Source organism: Grus americana, chromosome 12, assembly GCF_028858705.1.
Source record: "Grus americana isolate bGruAme1 chromosome 12, bGruAme1.mat, whole genome shotgun sequence".
NCBI classification, from domain to species: domain Eukaryota; kingdom Metazoa; phylum Chordata; class Aves; order Gruiformes; family Gruidae; genus Grus; species Grus americana.
This window is the reverse complement of record NC_072863.1, coordinates 7586679-7612523: the sequence shown is the minus strand read 5'-3', so window position 1 is coordinate 7612523 and position 25845 is coordinate 7586679. Positions and strand designations below refer to the sequence as shown.

At 45.5% G+C, this 25845-nt stretch overlaps 1 protein-coding gene across 4 annotated transcripts in view; it reads right to left on the bottom strand.

The window, feature by feature from the left end:
* The window catches only part of FGF13 (fibroblast growth factor 13), a 261574-nt gene extending 246998 nt beyond the window's left edge, over positions 1-14576 (bottom strand). Inside the window, exons 1-2 of one of the 4 annotated variants that reach the window (XM_054839777.1) lie at positions 14479-14576; positions 12921-13072 (exon numbers count right to left, since the gene is read on the bottom strand). In XM_054839777.1, coding sequence (XP_054695752.1) covers positions 12921-12969 — 49 coding nt within the window. In that variant the 5' untranslated portion in view covers positions 12970-13072; positions 14479-14576. Of the gene's footprint in view, positions 1-12499; positions 12603-12674; positions 12796-12920; positions 13308-14478 lie in introns of those variants that run through there. The other 3 variants (XM_054839784.1, XM_054839780.1, XM_054839778.1) reach the window with 3 other exon arrangements.
* Positions 14577-25845: the final 11269 nt, after the last annotated feature.

Below are 25845 nucleotides of genomic sequence, written 5' to 3'. Positions count from 1 at the left end.
AGCAACAATTTTAACAGCTTTACGGAAGAAGAGTAATGCATTATCTTCTCCTTAGTGACAGAGATACTACCTTGACAAACAGCTCGCTCATACATGTCTGAATGAGAGGGATGAAAGTGTACTACATTTTGTTGATTTCTTTTATAAGCCTGTTGTCACTCACTCAGTCTTCCTCATACACAGTCAATTGCTCCTTCTGAAACACATTTAATGTAAGAATTTGTGATAGTGGGAACATGACATGACAGGAATACGTGACATTCGCTGATACGGGGCCCAAACCACAGTGCTAAATGGTTTTGGGTAAATGAAAAGCAGAGATGCTTGGCACCTTGCAGGACAGATCATGAAGGTTTTTTTGCAGTGTTTTAGGTTGTCAAACCTGTGTGCTTTCACTACAGCCTGGTATTACTGCTAAGCGTTTCAAAGACAGGACTGTTGGGGATTCTTTGCTTTCAATACTACTACATTAGATAACACCGTTTATGCCATTAAAAAATACAAGTGTCTAAATTTTCTTTCAAGCTGGTTCATCAGCAAAAGCAAGATTTGGCCTCCAAATCCCAAATAATTATACCTGATAATTATTCAGGGAAGTCTGGTAGAAGTGCACACTTTAAATTCAATGGAAATTTGCGTGTGCACCAGGCTACACATTACCTTCACCACAGTAAACGTATTCATCCTCTCTGTGACCAAGCTCCCCAGCTTTGGAAAAAACCCAAGTAGTAATTCCAGTAATTCACTTTTGGGGGTCACAGGGCTCACACTGGTGCAAACACGTGGGCTTTCACAGGACTGGTTATTAAGGTAGCACTTGTCTCTGCCTGGTGCAAGTCCAGGATAGATTTTTTTTTTTTTTTTTTTTTTAATGGTAAACGGAGAGCCAGCCTCTGGGAAAATCAGGCATAGAAGGAAGATGATTTGAAAACTTCGTTTAAACAAATAGTTTCATTCTTGGGTGTTTGAACCAATACACATAAGACACAGATTTTAATAAGCAATGCAAAGATACTCCCAGTTCAGTACACTGAAGAGGTGAAAAATCAGACTAGATGACAGAAGTTTTTTTAGATCCTTGAGCTCTGACTGACCAGACCACTACACACCACAGAGCTGAGTTTCCCTTCGTCTATTTTCAATGGAGCTATTGAACAATATTTTTTTTATTTTTTTTCTATTATTTTTTATTTGTAAGCCCAGTTCTGTCTCTCGTGATACGAGGTTCAGCCTCTCCTGGCACTTTACAATCTGGGTACTTTTTGACAATCTGCAAAACACCCAACTAGTGGAAAACCTACTCAGGCAATCCACTCAGCAAGTTAACCTGGTATGCCAAGGTATTTGTCTTTATATGCTCAATATTTGCAACAGCTTCAGTGGCTCAAATGTTAATGGTTTTGCCAGTTCCTGCAACAGTGACAATAAACCCGTTTCTTTGGTCCTCTTATGAAAAGCCCTGGAGTTGCAGCAAATTCATAAGCTCCTTTTCCTCCTTGTGCCTCTCTATCTCCATCTCTGTGTCATTGCTAACTTCATCTCTCCCTTGACCATGGCTCCACTGAAACTCTTTCCACTGTTCACTTCCTGCCTCAGCTACCCCCATTGCTTCTTTTCAGGTCTTCATAAATCCACACTCTGCAGTGAGAAAATACATAGCCCGGCTATGATTATACTCCCGGAAACAGTGATAAATTATGCCCATCATATCCCTTCTTCCATTACATTTTTCAGCTTCCTCGTGCTCTCCAGAGCCTTTTCAAAGCTAATTTTCTATTGTTCAAACTTTCACGGGATTTGCTTTCTTCTGCCACTCCATCACACTTTCTCCCACTTGCATTCTCATCCCAGCATCTCTTATTCCTTCCACAAATCAGAAAGCGATTCAAAGTTCATCCCTCACCATACAATGTGCAGTGAAATAAAAACAAGACACTTGTAGTCCAAAAGGCACATTATCCAAAACCTCCCTGCCTCACTACAAAGCTTTCTGCCATCCTCCACACCAACTTGAAATTGTGCTTTTTAAAAAAAACAAAACAAAACTTCTTATATTCCAAAACCTACTTCTAACATTGTTCAGAAGTGCCTAACCAATTTTTCTAATCATACTCAAAAATCTTGCAAAAACATCCCAGTTTTGACTGGAGGGCTTCTCAGATCAAGGGTGGAACAAGGACACAGATTGAAAACCTCACAGGTCTTTTTCCTTAAAATAATTCTGGTACGCCTCTTTTTCCTGAGTAGCTTCAAAGAAGTTTTGCTTATGTCCCAATGGGGGAACAAATACAAATGTTTAAACCCTGAAAGTTGCCATGAAACAGAAACGACAATTTTCACAGCTCTGCATAATCCTGCTCTCCTGTACATTCATTGCTGCCACTTAAATTAAGCGTCCTAAACAAGAACATCTACTGTTCTTTAATGCACTACTAGGAAAAGTACAATTTTACCTTCCTCCTGTTTTCTGTGCTGTTCTCTCCTTGTGTATGAGTTACTGCATCAATATCCACAAAGCTTTTGCTACTTTCCATTGCCTAATACTTGAATATCCTACATGAAAAGACTGTTATTTATACCAGTTTGTTACTCCCAACATCCCAGAAATCATGTGATAGAAATTCCTCCCAAAGACACAATTATAAAAACAAAACTTGAAAAATGGTTTCTGCACTGATATTTTGGAAAAAAAAAAAAACCAAACAACACCCAAAAACAACAACAAAACCCAAAACCCAACAAACCCCAAAACAAACAAAAAAAGCCCCAAACTCCTCTTTCAGCCAAAGAACCCAAAGATGCAACTTCCCAGTGGCCAAGTAACACAAGCCTGTAAGCTCAAGAGGCCAGATACCAACCCAACTCCAACATTAAAATAGACTTATTGCTTTATTGGCCTCCCTGGCCAGGAAGTATCCTGACACTGGAGTGGAACAGAAACAGGTCACACTTCATCCCAGAAATCTTTTCTAAGCTCCTGGGACTGATATCACAGTCTTTCTGCTGCTGTAGCCTTCCCGTTAGGTGATCAAGAAGAGACTTGCTATTTGATCCCTTCTGACTTATGTCACTTTTACCATCTTTTATTGACTTCCACCAAAATAAATTAAAAAAATAACATCTTCTCTTAAGAAAACAAACAGGGGGCAGAGGTGAAAGAAGAGAAAAGAGCAGCAGCAAATTAAAGTCATTCCAGTGCTCCTCGCTCCATCACTTGAAAACAGTTAGCTATTTCCAGCAGGCTCTGAACGTTCAGTCACTGGTATGCAAGATGAGAAGCAAACATAAAGTAGAGCACATGACAAACCTGCACTGACTGTACATCAGTATGAGTGCAGAGACCTTTCTCCTGTTTACAGTCAGAAGAAATGTTACTTCAACATCTGCAGTGGGGGGTAGGACGGAGCACCTGCACTATGTGATGGTCTCAAGCAATTACAAATCATGATTCCCCCAGGAAGTGCATACGCCTGCAATTCCCACCAATACTACAACTCCCCAAAATACCACCACATCTGTATTTCACTAGAAAAGAGACTTTCACAGTTCAGGTATTCCAGCTCTGCACTCCATAAGAAGTGACAATGGCTTGCAGTGGCAATTGGCTCCATCACAGTTTCTTATTTTCTTGTAGCACTTGGAGGAACAAAGTATAAGTGACAGCAGTTCGGAGCACTGTGTATAATTACACTTTAAAAATTTAACATTTTCGAGGCAGTACTGTAGCACAGCTTGGGCAGATTGAGATATAAGAGCAAAATAAGAAATTTGTATGTCTATCGAACATAAAGGATAGCTGTACAGAAATTCACAGCAGATGTAAAATCCAAAGAAAAAATGTTTCTACATCAGCAATTTGACAGCACATCAACAACATGTGAAAGTAAATCCAGCCTAAACTACTTGAACAAAGGTTGTGGCCAGTACCAGTGAACTACACAGAGATCAAACAAGGTGCCTACCACCTTTCTAGATTTTGATAACTCCTGAAAAAATGGCTGAAAAAACAAAATCAGAAGAAAGCTCCCTCTCCACTTGTGTGTCTGCTGGGCAGGTAAGAGAGTGTTTGAGGCCGGGCACGAGCAGATGACATGCTGCAGATCACTTGGAGCTCATTCTGCAATGCTCCCTTCTCCTAGCAGCTGTTTTCCCTGTCCCTCTCCTGTTAAGCTTTCTTTACTGGTTCTTTCATACTTGCTTTCCATTGTATATTTCTTATTTTATGAAAAAAGAAAAGAAAAAAAAAAGGCCTGTAGTTTTTCCCTTCACTTAATGACAATCAGAAATACTGCAAAAATTTGAGGAAAAAGTCACCTCCAACAGAAGACAAAAAAGGGAAAAAGTCTAAGGATTCAATACACAAAACAAATAGAAAAAAAAAATCTAACAAAACCAGATTAGTGCTAATTACCACCAGATTTGCAAATACAGGCTACAGGGGGCAGGGGAAAACTGTTCAGAACTCTTAAACTTCTATCATTAAACCAAGCATGTGAATAAAACCTCCATGAACCTCCCAGAACTGGAGAGCTCCCAGCCGTCACCTCCGTGTTCTGCCTGAGGAGCTGACGTCCAGGGTGAAACCTCTACCACAACAGGAACGGCCTTCTTGGTCCAGGAGAAAGAGGGAATTTTCTGTTTCATTCCTTTCGCTTGGCCCGCTCTAATAAGTGCAATTAGCAGGTTACCTTCGTCATCAGAAGTTGAGGCTGAGCCGTAAAGCCCTCTTCTGTCATCAAGTCTCCGTGCAAGTTGAATTGTGTGTCAGTGCCCTGGTGTCATCAGAGGCCTCTGTCAGGCGAGGCCGGGGCTGCCCCCAGCCAGACACAGCCGGTTCCAGCCAGACACAGCCGGTTCCCCAACCGCCCCACTGCGGGGCACCGCTGAGCCCGACAGCAATGCTGGTGGCACCCTGGGAAAGTGTATCGGAGATAGGGAAAAACGCTGCCCGGGAGCAAGGGGAAAAGGTGTGAGAAACGGCCCTGGAAGCACCAGGGCCAGCGCAGGAGGAGGGGAGGAGGTGCTGCAGGCCCAGAGCGGGGGTTCCCCATCAGCCTCTGGGGAGACCATGGGGGAGCAGGTGGAGGACTCCAGGCTGGAGCAGGTGAGCATTTCCTGAGGGAACCGCAACCTGTGGAGAGCCCACACTGGAGCACGTTTCTCCTGAAGGACTGCAGCTCACGGGAGGGACCTACACTGAGGCAGGGAAAAAGGATGCGGAGGAAGGAGTGGCAGAGGGGAGCTGCTGTGGACTGACCAGAACCTCCTTCCCCATCCCTGCTGCATTGCTGGTGCAGGGGGAGGAGGTACAGGAGTTGGGAATGAAGGACTGAAGTTGAGCCTAGGGAAAAGGAAGGGGGGTGGAGAAGGTGTTTTAGTTTTTGTCTTTATTTCTCAACATCAACTCTATTTTTATTGGCAATAAAGCTGAAGGTGTTTTGCCCATGTCTTTATCATCTTGACCCATGAGCTTTTCCATCTCTTTTTCTCCCCATCTTGTTGACGAGGGTGAGAGACGGGCTGGGTGAGTGTCTGGCAGCTCTCCAAGGTCAACCCACCACATGAGTATTTTCCCTCTTGGCACAGTATGTTTTAGGGGGATGGAGGAGGAGGAAGAAGATTAGAAAAATAATCACATAGGTACTATCATTACTGCTGATGAAATCCCATGTCTGCATTGCCAGTCTCAGTTGTTAAAGCTTACACGAACAGGGAGACAGAAGCCCACCAGAGCCATACAGCAATGTACAGCAGGATTCCCTGTGCTGGCATCTAAGAGCAATGCACAGAAGCGAAGCAGTCGCTTTACAAAAGCCAGCAAACACCCATGGACCACTCAGGTCAGATGAGGATTAAACGATGCATAAATTTGATCTGATCCCCCTGAGACAAAATAAATTTGTCCTGAATTGGGTGGTAACTGAAAGCACGTATATGAAAAATACCAAGTATTGGTTAAACAATTTCTTCTTAAAGCAACCAACAGAGCCTTATATCAATTACGTCAAGCTTCAGCTGAAAAGCATCTAGAGATTACTTGGGCCACAGAAGGTGTATTTATAGAGATTACTTTGTTCATTTCAGCTACAATCACAACCACAGCATCAAAGGTAATGAACCACCACTAGTTCGGATTTAGTCAATCTTGAACGGTGTATGTGTGATGCAACCCAGACCAATGGCAATTCAATTGCTATTTCAGGACTACCTCCTCTTCCCATTTCATTTCAGTCCCTCTCCTCCCTCCCACCTCAGAGTGATGCTCTAATTATTCAAACAACGTAAGCAGTGTTCAATCCATGCCAGCCCTTTCTTCCTTTAGCTCTGACCTTGCCTTATACATCACTCTCACAAAACTAATTAAGTGGAGAACAGTCTCACTTTACACTCTCTTCATGAAAAGAACTGAATTGTTACCTGCCTGAGGGTGTAATTCAAATTATTTTCACCTTCATTTCTCTCAGCAAAACAATACAAATATTGAGCAAGAAATCAGAACAGCCAATTCAAGGAAACCCTTTACCCAAGTTACCACACAAAAAAATAAAAGGATGATTGTAAATAACATACTCCTTTAGTTGTTTCATTTTGTTTTTCAACATATGTCTTTTCGTGTAAGCTTGGCCAATACACGTTTTGGGAAAAGTGGTGAATTTCATTAGACCAAGAGACATAGTTGAGGAGAGAAAAACAATGTTTGGGGCACACAGACCCTAGAACCATGCTCAACTACGAGGGATCCAAGTAGCTAAGAAAGCTTCAGTCCTGCAAAATAAATATGCAACTGCTGAATCTGTAAAAGCATCAGTAATCAACAGAGCAATTCCTCTCCAATATACATTAAGTCACAAACACAAAGATCCTGGTCTGAAAATACTTAGCTCTATGTCATCTAGGATGGGAATCTTGTCCTCCCAGACTTAGAAATGTTTTGTTTGCACACAGGATTCACCGCCCATCTAGATTCACAGAGGATTTTATAATAGCACGGAGTCACCGCTTGCAGGGAAGAGACTGAGGAACAGGATTTGCCATGTCTTTGCTCCTGACGAAGTGGTACATATAACTCTGGAGCCATCTCTTTTCCTAAATACGCTATAGCAATAATACACAGTGAGGAACAGAGGAAGAAAATTAACATTCATTTGACCCAAGACTACACTGTGGCACAAAATTCCCAAAGCGTAGGGGTAAGACCAATGCCTTGCAGGAAATCACAGTAAATGGCACAAATACATCTAATGACAAGTCTCCAGCATATTGTGGGTGGCCACAGAGCAGAGATGCCAGAAGCCTGAGCCATACAAATTCTTATGCATCTGCTGTGGATGCTGGTACTCACCCCTTTGCAGCCCCCTGCAATGCTCTGTGGGGCTACTCATCCCCCAGGCTTCATCTGCCTAGGAATTTTTCCTTTGAAGATGAGATGTGGCATCTGCCAAGAAGCAACTGTTATTAAGTTTTCCTCTAGAAGCAAAAAAGATTACTATCTTTTACTACCTTCCGAACAACACACGTTCTTTGCCACGGGCAGCAGCCATACGAGAACATACAGTATAACAAACCCCAAAGTTTGGAGCTTGTCCCTAAAATACTGCCTTACTGTGGATTTCTTCAGCTAATACTGAAAACTGTTACAGAGCATCGGCACAAATGTGCTGGCATCTTGATCTCAAAGGTCACTTCCATTTTTTAATTGCTGGTGTTTTACCAACAGCTGTCAGGGACCACCATTTGGGGATTTAAGAGGGAAGGATGTTTCTTTTATAAATGTATCTTTTGTAAAGAGTTACTGTAGTTTTGGAACCAAAATCAGTCACAGATAATGAGTCATAACAGGAGGTAGTTACTGTAAATATTCCAAGCATGGGCACATTAACAACCACCCACTAATCAGAGGCAATGCCACAGGCAGACACAGAGAACTCCCACTGGTGTCAATGGGAATTTTGAATGGATCAGGACCTCAGCCAAGAGCTGAGTATCTGTTGTAACCTGCAGCATTAATATCCAAGATGGGGTGGGTCGTGCTTCAGATTTTGGCTGTCGCTTTCCAGTGGGTGATGCAGGCATCTATTCAAAGTGGATCTGCAATCTCAGATTTCAGACAGGAGGCACAGAGATTTCTAATGTGGAGTGAACAAAATAAAACCATTGAGTTCAACTACTCATTCTTTAGCATCATTAAATGTTTATGATACAAACACAAGTTCTGATGTGTAAGTCAATAGCACCAATTGACCACAATAAGACCCAATCTACTGCTGGCAAACATCTGCCTCAATGGAGGCTCGAGTTCATATGTCAAACTGTGGCTGCTGGTGCAGTTTGCTGGGGCTTTTTGTCTGGGATGCAAAAGAATTGACACCCAAACTTCTGCTAAAAAGACAAAGAAATGCCCAGCCTCCCACCTGAGCTGGCCAAGCAGCAGATAAGAGTGCTAGCACCGTGCTCCCTTCCCCCTGCTCACACAGGTCTGCACTTGCTGCTAATTTTGATTCAGTGGACTCAGACCAAGACATGGTCAGCTTACATGTTGCCTCTGCGCTGTTCTTCTTCAGTCCCTGAAGTAAGTTACTTTCTCATGATTCAGTACTATAGAAATATAACCATTGAGATCAGCTTCTTTATTTTTGTCAGCTTTTCTACAGACCTTTCAATCATAAGCTGCATTATACTATATTCCCATAATGCTAGGAAAAGCAGTAATAGACACCTCAAAATTCTGACTTCTCTTTTTCCTGCCAAGTGCTTTCTTTAAGTGCTTTGTTTTCTCCTGTCACTAAATTAGAATAGTACCTAGACTTCCAAAGTCTTTACCGTTACTGTCACTATTTCAATGCACTCTTCTCAGATTAGAAGTTATCAGCTTCAAAAATACTCCTCCTATTTTGCTTTCTGGAGAAGAAAACATACTCTGCATTTTCTCACTGCTTACGGCTGAGGTTATCAGACTTCTAGGCAAAGCTATCAAAGTTTCTTGCAGTGAGAGGACGGTGACAGGGAAAGACACACACACCCCCATATCTGCCTCGATGGGGAAAGGACCAGTACATAATCCAATTGGTTAAAAGAAAAACAAATTCAGATGAATCCATTCCTCGGATTTAGTTTCAGATTCTCTACTTCGTCTCTTGACTTTCCTTGGAGGAGCCACACAAATTGCAAAGCAGCCTCTGGAAAGAGTCTGGCTGTAACACCAGACAGCACAAGCTCTTTAAGGCCCAGATCCAAAGTACAAGGATTCAGCAGGTCTCGGTTCACTTTCTAATGCCCTATGTTCTCCTACTGCCCCATGCCTCTCCTCCAAATAAAAGGTTAACAAATATTTCATTCAAAATAGGTTGTGCTGATACAGCCCCAAGGCTCACTGGGGACACTGAATATACTGTTCTCAGAATCCAAAGCACAAGCTTTTTGAGGTGGAATTGGGGAAAGTCGCCTGTCCTGCCACACACGTGGCTCTCTGCACACCAGCTATGAGGAAAAGAACCCGACTGGTAAGAGCTGCACTGCTGCCAGTGGGAACGTACCTAGGGGTATCTCTTGAGCACATAACTAACTTCCATTGAAGAAGAGCTGTTACCAACCATCAGACTACCACTGCAGGGTGCTGAGCTGTTGTTACCCAGATCCTCGTACTCCTGGCAATCCCAGAGAGTACAAACTGAGAAGAGACATAGGAACCTGCACCGTGCTTGAAACCACCAACACAGCTGGGACGAGGCTGCTCTCAGAAACAAGCCACTTGCTACCACAAACAGCCTCCGCTCTGGAGCAGCAGCGCTGCCAAGCTACCTTTGGGAGACAGCTTGGAGGCTACCTGGGCTTACAGTATCCTGCAGCTCTCTAACACTCACACAGTTAAACAAAACAAAACAAATCAATACCATAATCTTATACATTCACAGTTAATGCAGCATTTTGCAGAAAGTAAAGGTGCACATCCCTGACTTCATTATGTTAATCCATAAGCTTTTTTTAGACTGGGATAGTTAATTCTCAAACATCCACAGCCAGTTTTAAAAGCAGCCAAATTTTGAGCAAAACACTCATCACTGGGTTTTCTAGGCAGGACTGAAGCAAGGAGTTACTTTCCTCTTTGGCTGAAGAAAATATGTGAAAAAAACCCTATTTATTTAAAAATAGATTTTGGTACTTCCGTTACACCTGCACAACTCCACTAATATCACCACAGCCTTTACAAGAGAGGGTAATTTAACTGAAAATACCCATTGCAAGACAGTAACTACTCGCACTGGATGTGCTGATTCCTACCAAAATCCATGGCCTTTCAAGGTTATGTATAAATCAAGTTTTTCTACAAAGACCCACCCCAAAATCTGGCTGTAGAAAGTGTCCTTCAACAATTTACACAAAGCAGCTACTTTATATTAGGGCTGAATCTCCCCAAGTTCTGTAGAAAGCTACAGCAAAGTCTCTTCTCACGCACAACCCTGTAATGCATAAGAAAGCTTCAGGAGTAAGAAAAACTGACACTACTCTCGCTAACAAAATACTCCACATTTAAATGCAAATATAACCCTGGGACACCTGCATTTACAGCAGGTATTAAAACTACATCATACGTCTTACAGAATGTGGGGTACATAAACATATCACCACAATAAGCTACTCTCATATGAAACCTGATTACATTGTTCTTGGAAAGAGTGGTTAACTAACTCAAAAACATATGGGCTTCTGTCAGGACTGAAGTATACCACGTGCCACGGTATAGCTGCAGAAATATGCAGCAAATTGTATCCCACTCTTTCCAGACAAATTACTGTTTCATTGTATTACAAAAAATTAAAAATAAACAAACCAGCCTGTTCTTACCATGGCTAGATCCAAATTAAACATTCCCATTAAGAGCAGTGTTACGCACAATCACCAAAAGAAAATTCAGGTGGTTCAGAGGAAAAAACATCTCCTATTTTAGTCTATGACACAAGAGGCTAAAGAATGCCATACAGCCTATACATTAACTGGTAAATACTACCTCCTGACCATTGTACCTGGACCCTTTTTAAAAGCCTGTTTCACAGACCATAACCATCACTCACTTTTCTACAGCAGTACCAAACCACCTCATACATGTACTGGCTTCTCCTGCTGTATCTAAAACTGCCTCTTTACTTTGTGAAAGTTTTTATATGAGCTCAAAGAGTGTACCAGCCTCTCCTGGAAGCAGAGTACCAGCATCAACTGTTTTTCTCGGGATTCTCAGAATATACACCTCCTGGTACACTGTCACCACAGGAATCAAAGCCTTGCCCATCTAAGTCACTACTGACTCATTAACAGCAGATACAAATGCCTTTGCCCCAGCGTTTTTAAATACACGTAATTCCCAAAACCTATAGACAGACAATTTAAATCATGAAGTTAATACGTCATTAAAACTTACAATCATAGCACAAAATGGAATATGTAAGTTTGATTTAAAAAACAAGCTTTCAAGCAAGTATAGTACAAGCATGGCTTTTTTTTTTTTGTGTAGGATTATAACATAGTTCTAAATCATGCAAAATAATTCCTCAGAAAGGCAGGAATCTTTTGTTCTGCATTGCTTAATAAATTATTTAAAGAGCATTTTAGTGAATAAGGCCACCATAAAAAAATACTGAACATCAAAGAAAATAATGTCAAGACAAAAAAATATTTACTTAGAAAATGTAAGGTTTTGCAATGCATCTGAATGGTGAACTTTATTTTGTTGTTGTGAAAAATAATAAAAAAAATCTGATGAAAACGCTAAGGTTTTGAACATAAGACCTAACATAGAACTGAAAAGACAGAGTTAGGGGAGAAAAGAACAGTAAAAAAAGTCTCAAAAATCCAGTTAAGCACAAACTTTCAAAATCAAGAAACCAAAAAGTTTTTTTTAAAAAAGAATAGGAAGGATTAATTGCTTTGATTTGGCCTCTCAGGCTGCTAAAAAAGTAAATGACAGAAAGGTGCCCATTACATTTTATAAAACTAGTAAATAAGGAGCGGTTTTTCCTCCTCCAGGGAGGCGGAGAGCGTACCCTCCACCGGGGTTATCCCACCAGCACCAGCCTACCACACAGATACACGTTTAAGAAGATACACAGATTTATCTACAAATACATAGAAAAACTACTTACTGGAGAGATACCCAGCGCACACACACCAGCTACTTATCGAATGTACTCCTACAACCCTGAGTGTAGGTAACACCGCATAGCAAGCTGCGCGGGGGATGCGGAGCCCGTCAGAGAGGGGGGCAGAACCACCCGTGCATGCACCCCGCAGCAGGGCACTCCGCTCCCCCCCCCAGGCATGCACCCCCGGAGAGGGACACCTTGCATGCACCGTAGCCCCCCCAGGCATGCACCCCGGGAGCGGGCACCCCGTCCCCTGCATGCCCCCGGCTGCCCCGCCGGTCCCGTGGGGCGAGCCGGGTTGGGGCAGCCGCCCGTGCGCAGCCCCAGCTGGGGGGGGTCTGCATGCAACCCCCGCCCCTCAGCACCGGCGGTGCCCCAGCTCCGCGTCTCCATGGCGATGGCTCCCTGCTCTGCCGCCCCGGAACGCCTCGGCCGGGGCCAGGGCCGGGGCCGCCGGCAGCGCCGAGCACCCGCCCGGCCCGCGGCAGGGGAGGCGGCGCGGCCGAGCCGGTTCCCCGGGGCGGGGGGGGGGGCACTTACTCTCGCCGGTGCCGCATTGAGCCCGGCCCCCTCACACACCGTGCCGGGGTGCCGGTGCAGCGCCCCGCACGCCGGGCACAGCCGGGAGCCGATTCCCCACCCGTGCCCGGGGCGGGGATCCCCCGAGCTACGGACTTTCACCGGAGCGGTGCCTCCCCCCCGCTCCCCCCAGCCCCGGTAAGGTCGGGCCGTCCGCGGTCGGGCCAGGGAACATGCTGTTTATCGGAGCGGCTGCGCCTGCCTTACCCTTGGAAGCATCTTTCTCTTCTTTGGGCTTGATCACCTTCCCGCTCATAGACCCCAGCTTGGGTGGGAAAATCCCCGGGAGCGTCGCGGATTCCGGCTGGACCCAAAGAAACCTCGGGCGGGGGGCAGCGTGCGTGCGTGTGGGGGATCCTCTACGCCGAAAAGGCAGAAATAACACCAACAGAAGGGGAGGGGGAAAAGAAATTCAGGAGCCGGCGAGCTGCCCGCTCCCCGGCGCGGTGCCTCGGAGCCCGGCGGCGCCGCCGCGGTGCCTGCGGGAGCGGAGCGCTGAGCGGGGGGCTCCGGCAGCCGCAGCACCGAGCCCCTGCGCCGCTCGCCGTGCCGGAGACAAAAGCGATTTTCCCTGTGTCTGCCTGGCCCCGGCCCCCTCCTTCCCCCCGCCTCCCCGGCTCTGCCTCCCCTCCCTAGGGCCAGGGAAGCGCAGCCGGTCCTGGAAGTCCCACCGACCGGGGGGAGGGGGTACTGTGAGTTGAGGGGGGGGGGGGCTTTGGTTGTTTGCTTGGGTGTGTTGGGTTTTGTTTTTTTTTTCTTTTCGCGTCCTCCCCTAATAATAATGGGATGGAGGAGCAGAGCTGCAGCCGCGGATGGGAGGAGGAGGACGCGAGTCGCCGGCACTGCAGAAGAGGCGGCAGATTTACGCTCGCCGGCAGCAAGGAGGGCTGGAGCTAGAGCTGTCCCCTCGGCTCCGCGCATCCCCTTCCCCATCGCCCAGCCCGGACCCCCATGAAGCGGTACCGACGGGGGCAACGCGCATCCCCGCTGCCCTCCGGCCCCGGGACGGTGCTCCAGCATGGGGCTGGGAGTGGCACAGCCCCGGCCTGCCCTCCCCTTGGGGAGCCGCTCCCACCCCCCCAACCCACAGAGGGGAGGCTCCGGGCCCAGAGCTATGGCCCCCAGCATCGCCTGGTCCCGAGCTCGGCAGCCTGTTGCTGCCGTCGCGGGAGTGCGAAGAGCCGGGGGACGCTGGGAGGGGGGGAACCTGGAGGGAAAAGGGCTCCCTTTAACCGAGGAACACGCAGAGCCTGCGCCGTCCCGCTCCCAGCCCTGCTGCTCTGCCCTGGGGTGTGGGACGGGGCTGACCCCCCAAGAGCAGCCGAAGCTCCTCTCACCCGTGCAACAAAACCGCTGCACCCCCCACCCCCACCGTCCTCCTCGGCCGGGGTAAAACTTCCTACGACCGAGGCCGCTGTCGGGGTAGGGAGCGCGGTTCGCGGCCACCCATCCTCTGCCCCCCGCGGGCTGCGCAGGGAGGGAGGGGGAAACCCGATGCAGCCGCTGCCCCTTGGAGCCCGGCCCTGCTCGGCAGCGCCGAAAATAAAGTGCTGGGAAGGGCGAGCCGCGAAGTGCCTGGGGAAGCCCTCGATGCAGCAGCCGGACTCCCCCAACCCCTCCCCCCCAAAGTGGCCTGTTTGGAGGGGGGAACATGATAGACTTCTCCAAAACCAGCAGGGAACAAGGCAGGGCTAGGCACCCCCTCGGAGGAAGGCAATATGGTCAGGGCACGGCTCTCCCCGTGGCTTCTGGACACTCTACTTACCCTGCCCCCACGACAGGGGAAGCAATGCACCCGCAAATGTAGCCCCCGCACCGGGGTGCCGGGGGTCTCCGGCCCGGCCTGAGACGTAGCAGCCACCGGGGCTGTGCGGCCGCTATTTTTAGCGGAGCCGAATTCCTCCCCCTTCACCCTCTCCTTGCTCCAGCCCAGCGCCGGGGACAGCTGAAGGCAGATCAGCTTACCGTGCCCAGCGGGGTCCCAGCCTTGCTCCTGCCCCAACCAAAAGGTGGCCGGGCTGCTAGGAGGCAGGACATGACCTGGGTAAACAGGTAATGAGCCTCAGCTGGCCCACAGCATGGGGTGAAGTCCCAGTCCCACCTCACTCAGATCAGGTGTGATTAGGAAAATCAGGGCTGTTCAAGCTGAAACTGAAGAGCCAGGATCAAAGCTGCCACTTGGAAAACTTGCACTTATTCAATGACTTTCCCCTAAGAAATGCACAAAGCACAAAACTGAACCCCAAGTCCTCGAGCAGAGCTCCTCCAGACCTCCATGCATCTGTCTGCACCATGAACAAGCTCTGCGCTGTTTCTGGAGCTAAGGAATTGTCCTGGCAGAGTCAGCTTTGCCTCACGGAGATTCAGTAAACCCTCTGATGATAGTGGACTTCGGGTGCTGTCGATATAAGACTGCCTCACTTCAGCTTTTCTGTGATGGTTTTTTTTAACACTTCAGAGACCTGCCAGGAGGATCAAAAATTTGGGCTTTCTCTTGGCTGTTTCTCTCCAGTCACACTTGAACAACTGAAACCAGAGAGCTGGAAGTGGAGGAGTGGGGAAGGAGAGATGCTGCAGTTCGGCTGAGCCAGCGTTGTCAGAAGTAGCCAGTGGGCCCCAGCAAGGAGATTCAGCTGTCCGATACAACTTAGACCCTGATGTTCAAAGGCACTTGCAGTGACTTTGATGAGAATTACAGACAATTCACACTTCTGGTCCAAGGTCTTTCCAGCACCAGAAGCCACTGATAAACGCTGTGCTTAGTACTGACAGTGAACTTGCCTTACATTACCAGTTCTCACCTTTGCCAGGAGACCTGTTAAATTTTACAGGAGTAGTTATTACATTGACCAAATGAGGCTGATGATACACTCGAACTAAACATTGGAAGGAGGCAGCAGCTCAGCGTGTTGCAGAGCAACTGTACCTGCTGGTGGGCAGAGAAAGCTTACCCTGCTGTTTTGAAACGAGTTAGTTTTTCCCCTTACTAGTTTGCAAGGCTTCGAAGTGTCAGTTAAAACAGTAATAAAATATGGTGTTATGCATGCAAAATATAAGGGGATTTGCATGAAGGCTTATTGCAGCCTGGGTACAGTTTGCACAGCCTTTACTTTTAAAGCTACCTTGATGGCTCAAGTATTCTAGCGGAGAGGGTATTCTTTGGGGCTGGGACGCTGACTTAAGTCTTCAGATTCCCTCATCAGTTCCTCACTTTGCATCTCTGGATTGGGGGTAAATCACATAAGGTCTGGCTTTGCAATAAAATTTTGTAAACTAACTTGCAAATATTTAAACATGAATCTGAGCCTTAGTATCCCTGTACATCACTTTCCCAACTACAACAGGGAAAAATGTCACCTCATTGCTTTACAGCTATAATACGGGAAGGTGAGAAGCACTCAGATGCTGTGGTGACAGAACTGATAGGCAACAAGGTACACACCAGGCCATGCAGAAACTTACCCATATGTGGCCCTCACACAGAGCTTGTACCTCTCACTGACAGCGTTCTCTGAGTTTCTGAATCAGAAAAAAATTCTGCACCTCCAGATAAATCAGATACCCAGAGGAAGAAGATTTAGTGATGTTTAATACAGAGAAGTCTGATGTGTCCTGTGCAAATGCTGCCATATCCACCTGAGTGGCTGTGTGTGTGTGTGAAATTCAAGACTCCCTTTAGTGTGAGGGCACAATTTAAAGTCAAATATAGTAAATTGCTCTAATTACATACCTTTCGTGCTTCTCCCAAGATTGTGATGGAGTCATCGAAACTGAGTGGCAACAAGCCAGCATGGCAGCTTGAACAGTGGAGCATCATCTATACCCTTTTATGGTTCCTTGAACTCTCCTGCCCAGAGGGACAAACGTGATTGCCCCAAGCACAGCAAGGCCTCACAAGCTCCAAGTGTGAAGTGAAACATGAGGCTTTTGCAGTCGACACACACACGCGGCAGATCATATTTGGGCTCTCTGAAGACTTGCAGGTCAGAGTCGCTCTCTGGAAACAGGGTAGGCAGAGCTGACGTGCTGCACGGAGCTGTGCCTCTGCTGAGGGTATTTATTCCCCCAGAAACATCTCCCAGAACGTTCTGACTTGGCACAGGCTTGGAAAAGTCAGGTATCATTTACAATCTGAAATTGTAAACTCTAAGTACCTTTATACAACACAACTATTGCTGCTTAATGTCCAATAGGTGTACGGTTTGTCCATAGAACACACACTCAAGTCATGAACATGCTTTTCCTATCCTCATAAAATATCTATAGAGACATATATCCCCTGAGAAATTCTGGAACTCACATAGATACAGTAGCGGCATTGCTCCTCAGTGTACTTTTTCATTGGTTCTTTGGCTTATTCTCAAGTTGAAATTTTCTCTTTTCTGCAGGCAGTGGTTTGTAAAAGGTCCAGATTCTGCTCTTTTATATAGTAGAAATTTTACAATATGCCTTTAAAGCAGTCCAGCAAGTTTAAATTAGCTTTGTCATGATGGTTCCTGCTATGTTCCCAGTTAAATAGGAAGAAAACTCTCCCTGCCTTCAGGTGGAGCAGGATTAGGCCTTAAATTTAAGATTCCAGACATGATAAAGTTTCACTAATACAAGTAGTTACTACTCATTTCAAATTATATTTTTATATTCATACTGGCATCTAGAGGTATCTATTGCATTATGATAAAATAAATCAATGATTAAATGGCCATGTCTAAAGTTTTGCTGCCACTGTTTTGTAATGATGCCTATAAAATCAGTCCAAATAAATCTACCACACATCTCCTTATTGCCTGGCCTGCCGCTGTTTTAGTTGGAACACTAGGACAAATTTCTTTACTACCAGTTGTGTGTTTTAACAAAAGCCACAAAGATTTACAGATGAGATTAATACTAAATACAGGGCCAAAACACAGCCTATTATCTAACAGGCACATCCTTATTCTACTGGATGTTTAATTTGGTCCCCATCTTATTTTTACCATTCCTATTCCTACACAGTCTTAAGCACTACACAGAGGATCTTTTTTTGGCAGACAGCTTGCTGTGCAGAATCTTCCTCTTTTTGATTGCCAAAACCCAACTGCTATATGCAAATAGAGTTCCAGCTAATGGATAGTATGGAGATTGCAGTTTAATTTCTCTACATAATTCAGTCTGATAAACGGAGAAGCCCTAAGCAGATGCTAGTGGTAAGGGATAATGATCATACTCATATAGTGAATCTCTCACCTATTTGCTAGGAGCCATTTCAAATAAAATTAATGGACATCAAGCATTCTGCGCTGTGACCTCAGCATTTTGGATTGCTTCTCTGGGCTGGGGAACATGCTCAGCACCTGGGAAATGGAGCATCTCACATCACCATGCAATGATCCCTCTGGCTGATCAAGCTTTGCGAACTACAAAGCAAATCCTGATCAAGGCTGCTGGATTGAGCACCAACCTGATGTGAGGCCTTTAGCACTGGAGATCAAAGTCTTCCAGATTATTGGAAGTCTAAAACAGACCACTCTTCAAGGTCTTTTCTCTCTGCATTTCAGTACATTTGTAAACTGTGATCAATCTAATTTAGCAAAGGTATGTATTTCTGTGACAGAATACGGTATTAGTTTTAGTGTCTAAGTAAAACAAAACAAAAATCTTCTTACAGCTCTAGAAAAGCCTGCAAAGTAGTGGTTTCATGTACAAAGACTGCATCTCACATGCAATCTCAGAGCTTCACTCTCAGCTAACAAATCTTCTAAAGGCTAACAGCAGACCTTGGTTTCAAGTCCTGGATTTCCTGAAACTAAACCATCCTGAAATACACCATGAAGTTCTGAATTTTGGCAAAATGTATTTGAGGGATGCTAGTCGTTACACAAATGCCACTTGGCAAATGCAATATAATTATGGGAATCACTGACAGTATTTAACACAATCTATGAATTATCACTTGAAATCTTCGTTTAGCAGAAACGTTTACATAGATTTTTAAGCCTAGAAAGTCTGAGCAGACCTACAAAAGAAGTATTCTCTCTCAAAATCCTACCCAGATTACGTCTGGTAGAGGACTGCTTGGCAGCCTGCCTTTTTTTGAGGTTGCCCCTCTCCTCAAGTTTGGTGAAATGCAACTGTTTAAGAAATCTGATCTCCTTTGCACCAGCAGCATCTCTCTGACACCAGAGCCTCTATACATCCAATAACCATTTATAACCAGCACACTAAAACCCAGTAACATTGGAAACATGAAGGACACCGGTTTGCAGGTATACGAGGTGGCAATGTCGCAACGGGAGAATGCGATCAAGGGCCCCCGAGTGCTTTCTAGCACTTTCATGTAAAGCCAGCGCTGGCAGCAGAGGCTGAAGCACCGCATACTTTAAGGCATATTGCGGAAGCACTACCTGCACACTAGCCTTGAGAAGCAGACAAACTCAGCTTCGTGACCCTGAACTGATTCCTTATTTCTAATTCATGCTTTCACAGATAAATTGAAAGATGTGATGTTTTGTATGAAGTCTCTTCACAGTATTGGTGCCAGACAGAAACCAGTGAGAACAGCCGTAAACCGAAGATGCCAGCCGAGCGGTTAGAGCTGCAGCCGCACTCTTTACCGTCACCTCGCCCAGCCCTTCTTAAGTTTGCACAAATGCACACACACACACAAAGCGGGTGAAGTTAGGACCTTGCAAAGATGACAAGCAGTTCATTTCCTCTCCAGGGAAGGAGTGGGGAACATACTCAGTTTAAAGTTGTTACTCAATAGCTCTTGTTAGACACCTGCAGACTGAATGTTTGCAGGCGGGGTGGGAAAAGAAGGGGGAAGCATTCAGTATCCTAACTGAAACCAGCTGCCTTGATGTCAAAAAACAGATTTCTGCCCAAGGCCCCTTCTCCAAGGCTGGTGAAAGGTTTGTTATAGAAAACATAAAGATGAAAGACCTGGGAGTGGTTCTGCTGCTATTGATAGCACAAGTCAAAGGGCGAAGGTGGTCCCACACCCCTCATGAGCATAATTACCAGAAGCACAAATCAGACTATGGCCATCACTCGCTACTTTTTACTGTGTAAAGTAAGAGGAAAATGTGCTTCTTCACAGAGCCTGTCATCCTGCGCATTACAGCTTTCCCCTTACGACTCTTTCTGCTACTTGGTCAAGTCTTAAAACTTGAAAGGTTTTGAAGTTGAGCTGGAACAGGAGCTTTGATGTTTGGCTCCGCCAACCTGCAGACTGGCAGTGGCAGCTGATCTCACTCTGGCCTTTGTGGAGCTGCAAGAAAACAATATTTGAAGAAGAAGCTGGGGATACAAAATGTATATGATACCAAATCTGGGCTTGAAATCCAGAGGTAAACTCAGACGGACGTGAAGTCCCCGTGCAATGGGAGACCTGACATTAGAAACTTTGGGCCACCTCGACAATAGGCATGTGATGAGCATTACGTGATTGATCTGAGCCTTCCCTGGCATTACACCAGAGTTTCAAACACAGAAAGCTAATAGAGCAACAGCAGGAAAAAGAACGTACAGCAATATTTGAAAGGAAGTTTGCCAAGTAGAGCTCTAACATTATTGCAGGCTTGCATATGCAATGATATCATAGGATAACATTTTTTCGTGCCCAACTTTTTCCTTACGCATGGTAAAAATGAATCAGTGTTTGATTTTTACAAGCCTGAGAGAGAGAGGAATGTAATGATTAGTTTTTCAGACCTATTTTTGGGCTCAAAGAAATCTAAAAAACCAGTTATACTTCAAGTTCAGGGTGGATCCTTAAAGGAAAAATGGAAAGACATTACATTAGTTTAAGGAACTCATCTTAAAAGAAAGTTCTAAATGTTGCAAGAAGGCTACATTGCATAAGGCAAGACATTTTTTGTTAATTTGAACATGCTTTTATACACCAAGCACCACTAGAGTTGTATAGCCACAAAATAAGTTGCTTTCCTCTGTCATGAACCTATTCCACCTCTACTAAGTATTTTCTGTTCCTGCATGAAATTGTCTTCCCCTTTAAAGCTCTATGCAGTTCATCTCCGATGCCTCAGTTCTCTTTAACTTGCAGCAATTTTAAGCTGCATTTGATGGACTTTTTCTAGCATTTCCTTCACTAAGATGTGAGCTAGGTTCAGCGCTCACCCAGGATCAGAAGATGAAGCTCATGTAGTTTACACTGAGGACTGTTTCTCCTGTTTCCTCTGGTCACGACACTGTGGCAATGCCACGCAGCTCCGAGGCGTCCCGTTCGTTTCCAAGTGAGCTGAGCTTGTAGCTACCTCATAAACCTCTCGCATGTCTTAATCAGATGACAGCTGGAATTCGTCATGTGTCAACCAAGTTTTGATCTGTATGACATGCACAAGCAAAGAAAAGAGAGAGACTTTTCCCTTTTGTTTTTATAGATTTGCTTGAGTCCTCATGACCTGTTAAATTCCCATAGCACAAGGTGGCTGGCTGTGACAGTGGTCTAGTAGATGGCTTGATATTTGAGGAGAAGCAAAGCTTTAGCTCTGGAAGTCAAGTATTGCGTGACCTGGAGACTTTTTTTTTTTTTTTTTTTTTACAAAGCAGACTTCAGGTAAGTTGGGGGATTTGTTCAAGGCAGAGCATGTAGCTACAGCCTTTCTCCTTCAAACTGGCATTGAGTGCAGGTCTCTGCCTCACCAGCCCAGGAGGATTCTGCCAGCTCATCCTTTGTAGAAAACCACAAACACTTCAGGAGCTCTTCCCTGTTCAAAGAACTGCATTTGGAGGTCATGGCTCTGAAAAGGAAAGAATTTTAAACTGGTTTGTGTGTTTTTAAAATCTTGTTCAAAAGCTCCATATGAACTGTGTTGACATAATTGCCTTTTTTTTTTTTGACTTTTTGCTCTTGCCTCATTTCAAAACAGTAGCTAAATGGTGCATTCAGATCAGGAATGTCGTATGCAGTAACTGGTGTGCACCAACACTTGGCGTTTTGGTTGAGGCAGGACTGCACCCAGGCTCGGTGCTGGTGACAGCTGTGAAACGTAGCTACAACTTGGTTATTTCTTGTCATGCTGTTCTGCTTTGGCCTTTTCCTGAGCCATTGCTAGATACCGCCTTAGAGCTCCACTAAGAAGCGGTGCTTTCAGGCTCGGCTCCCTGTTCCCCATTTCTCCCCTCCAAATTATTCCTAGGTGTATATTCTTCCTACTTTCTGGTGACACTATGATATCTGCAGATATATTATTTATAGCCACAAGATTTGGCTTTCTGTGCCTCCAATCTGAATGCTCCCTCAGCATCTTTTAATAGCTATCGCTATTTTGTATCCCTTTTTGTTTTTTCTCTAGGGAATATGCCAACGGGGATGGGACTGAAATCCTTCTGGATCACGAGCAGAGACAAATGCTGCTCTGTTTGTAAACACTCCAAGGCTAAAATTAGCAGGAGTCAGAAGAAGAATCATTTATAAACTTCAGGCTCCCCGAGCCATCTTGAGAAACGTCACAGGCATATCGACACATCTGCTGCCGATTTAAATAGCAAGCAGCCTTACCTTTCCTCCGAGTGCCCCCGCGGGGAGCGGTGCCTCCAGCGCCCGCCCCACCAGCCGACTCCTCCACGTGCCCTAGCCCTTCTCCTCGCTTTGGACTTGTCGGCCTGATGACACCACCCCAAATGATCAAGCACATTTTCAGCTTGAGGAACTATCCAGATCCTCCTTAAGACCTTGCAGAAACTGGAAGAAAAGCCTTGATCTGCCAGAATATTGTCCCACAGAAAGGGTAGGGTGTCAGGCTCTGATTAAACGTTGGAAGTCCAGGAAAACCCTCCCAGCAGGAGCAGTTTTTAAGCAGGCTTGTGCTGTGCAATTTCGAGCTTGAGGGCAAACTAAGCCGCATTGGGTACAGCAGACAATATTAACTGGGATGGGTAACCCCTACATATGTCTCTTCTTTCAGCACTTACAGGCAACGGCATATAAAAATGACCTTGCCTGTGTCTGAAGGAAAGCATGACAATAGAAAAGCAGTGGTACGCTCAAACAGTGAGTTCAATAAAATCTATGCTTCTCAGAACAGGCTGCCAACCAAATGCCAAACAATCTGAATATATCATGTCAACAGTTAAACTCAAGTCTTCATAGATCCTAGAGTAGGAACTTGGTTTTGGGGGTTTTTTTTGTTTTGCAAAGCACATGAATACATAAATATACACATCTAAAGCTGTTTTAAAAGGCATAGCAAAACCATGAGATCTTTTTTCTCCATGTATTTGCGTTATAAGACTGAAGGAGATTAAAATAGATACAAAATAAGTAGGTGGTATATTCTAAAAAGAAAAAAAAATAGTGTTACAGCCAAATAAAGCAAACATCTTTAGAAAATGTCAGAGACCAGAACAATACTAGTTGGAGTTTTATTTAGGGTTGGAGAATATGGTCACATTTTTTGAAAGTGAAAATTCATGCCCATAAACCTGACGTTATAGAAGGAACTTACAGAAAGAGCAGATTTTATTTAAGAGAAAAGCAACTGAACTGAAAAGTATAACTCCTCTCTGCTTTGTGTTACTGGCTCGACATGGGAAAAACTAACATCTCCACCAGAGAAATGAGGTGGAGAGAAGAATTCAGTGAGAACAGATTGCACCCAGTTCCCAGGCTAGGAGATCTTATTGAGCTTATTCTGTACAACTAATACAACTGGTAGCACTGTTGGGGTTTTCTTTTGGCGGGGGGGGGGGGGGGGGGGAAGGAAAATATTAAACTAGATGTTTGTAATGAGCAATCAGGATATTCTGGACACACAGGTTTATTAAATACAGCTGCTTACCACACCCTGCCCTACCGCCTGCTCAATGCTTTGCTCTTCCAAGTCATTCCCTCAGTGCAGGGGAACTGCTCTGAGGGAAAGAGCTTTGCACAGTCTTGTCTGTAAGGGTTTGCATAGAAAGCGTTGACCCTGACGCTTATGACTGCTGTGCACCCCTCTTTGACAGCACTTTCTCTGCAGCAGACCCCTGTAACACCATTGGAGAGGCCATCAGTAACAGGACCTCTGGCATTATTAGCAGCAGGCACTCTCCTCGTAGGACACTCCGATCGATCACTGCTTCACAGGGTGCTGCTGTCGGGGGCCATAGCTCCTCTGCACAGCCTCATGCTGTCAGATGCTCTCAATTTAAAAAGTGCTTTATATTTTTTTCCCCTCATTCTTGTCTAACCCTGGACATTAAGAACTGGTTCCAGCTTCAACCAATTCTAATTGTGGGGCATCCCCTCCACTGATGTGAAGCATGAAGGACCGGCACGTGCTGTGCTTCAGCTCCCTCCTGCAGGAAGCACAGTAGGAAAAAACCTCACCCTGGCGTGAGGGAGGCTGCATGGGCAGGCAGCCGATGGCAGAAGCCATCCCTCTTGCAAAGGCACCGCCAGCAGCAGAGATGCAATAGGGACTGAACGGCCTCAGGTACAGTCCTCGAGGGACGCAAAGCCCTGACTCTGTTGACCCATGAGTAATGGGTATGGGGACACCCAAGTTGGTGACAAAGCACGCTGCCGTCCCTTGGGCAGGCACACGTTGGGCAGCAGGACATGGTGAGGCTGATGCGCCCGAGACCACTCCAGGCTAACGTAGCAATAGCCCAGCACCCACCAGCCCACCAAAAGCCACAGATCCTACCAGACTTGTGCACGAACCCAGAGCTGCTACATTTGGAAAGCAGCAGCAACTCCTTAAATGAAGCAATAAGAGTCAAAGTACGTGACTCAAGGCACTTTTGAAAGAGCCATATCCTTTCCATTTAAAGTGTGGCGCTTGTCGACATTTCCATTTCTCTGCCCTTGGCAGAACATGCACACATACACCATGTCATGTCCACAAAATACTTGGCTGCAGTTTATATCCCCAAAATCCTTACCATATGCAAACTATCCCATCCATTTAAATAGGAGGATTATAGGAGTAGGAGGAAGCTTAGCACAAACAATAGCTGTGATCAAACCCTGTGTGCACGAGTGATTTGTGGGAAGTGCAAGACATATCAAAGATGGCAGGTGCTGCTCTTGCTTGGGAGCTATTTATACTCATGGAGTCACTCTAGAAACACTTCTTACTTTAGTACACTCGTAGGATTCTTTTTCAAAGGGAGAGGAGAGGTGTCGAGTATGACTGCACGGGACAAGTCTGTCATTTTAAAGATAACCAAATTAAGTATTGTGTAAAAATCCCACTATATTACACAAAGAGCAGTCGCCTGATATAACTAGCTTCAAAGTAGGGAATCGCAACAAACCAGGAGATAGGGGAAAAAAGACACAAAAAGAGTGGAGGGGAAGCAAATAGAACATTTTTCCTCTTAGAAAGTACTAATCTTAGAGATCCAGGCTCTGACGGGATTGTCTTTTTTTTTTAACAAAGGAATCACTGTCTGCCACAGGAGGTAAATACATTTGGTAAACGGGACTTGGCTGCTTCCTTCTGAGGTTTGAGAGTGCGATGAACATGACTTCTCACCCAAGAGATGCATTTGGGGGGCTTTGGCCCCAAGGAGGGACCCCCTGGGCTTCGGCAGGCCAAAGGCTGCGGCCTCAGCAATCCTGCGCGGGAAGTGGCTCTCGCAGCGTCCCCCCAAACCCCTGCAGGATCCAGTCAGAGGATGCAGGCTTTTGAATTCAACTGGGAATAAGAGCTGAAAACCATAGAGCGTGGACCACCCGGGGACATCATCAGAATCGGTCACAGCATATCTCAGTTGGTGTGAGGTGCTGTAGAACCCAGGATTAATCCTTTACGCATTCTCCTTGGGCTCGGGGAGGAGCAGAGATGTCACTATGGTCTGAACCCTGCATCCACACTCCAGCATCCGTGCTGTGAAAACACAGGGAGCTGCGATTCAGATGCCCTTTCAGCGATAACACCCCCAGCGCTGTCATCCTCACTGGTGTGTGTCTGGAAATAACTGTTTGAGAAACTGCTATTTCTGGCTCACAATTCCAGTTGTGAGCGCGTGCATGATGAAAAGGTTAGCGCCTATGTTATTTACATGTCAGCGCGGTTCAGAGGCACTAACAAAGGTTAAAGAAAGCAAGTCAAGATGAATGTGACCTATTATTTGTAGTCCTGATCTTAAGCCTTTTAGCCTGGCAGATCTCCATTAAAATGAACGAGAGTTTCTGTGCTAAAGC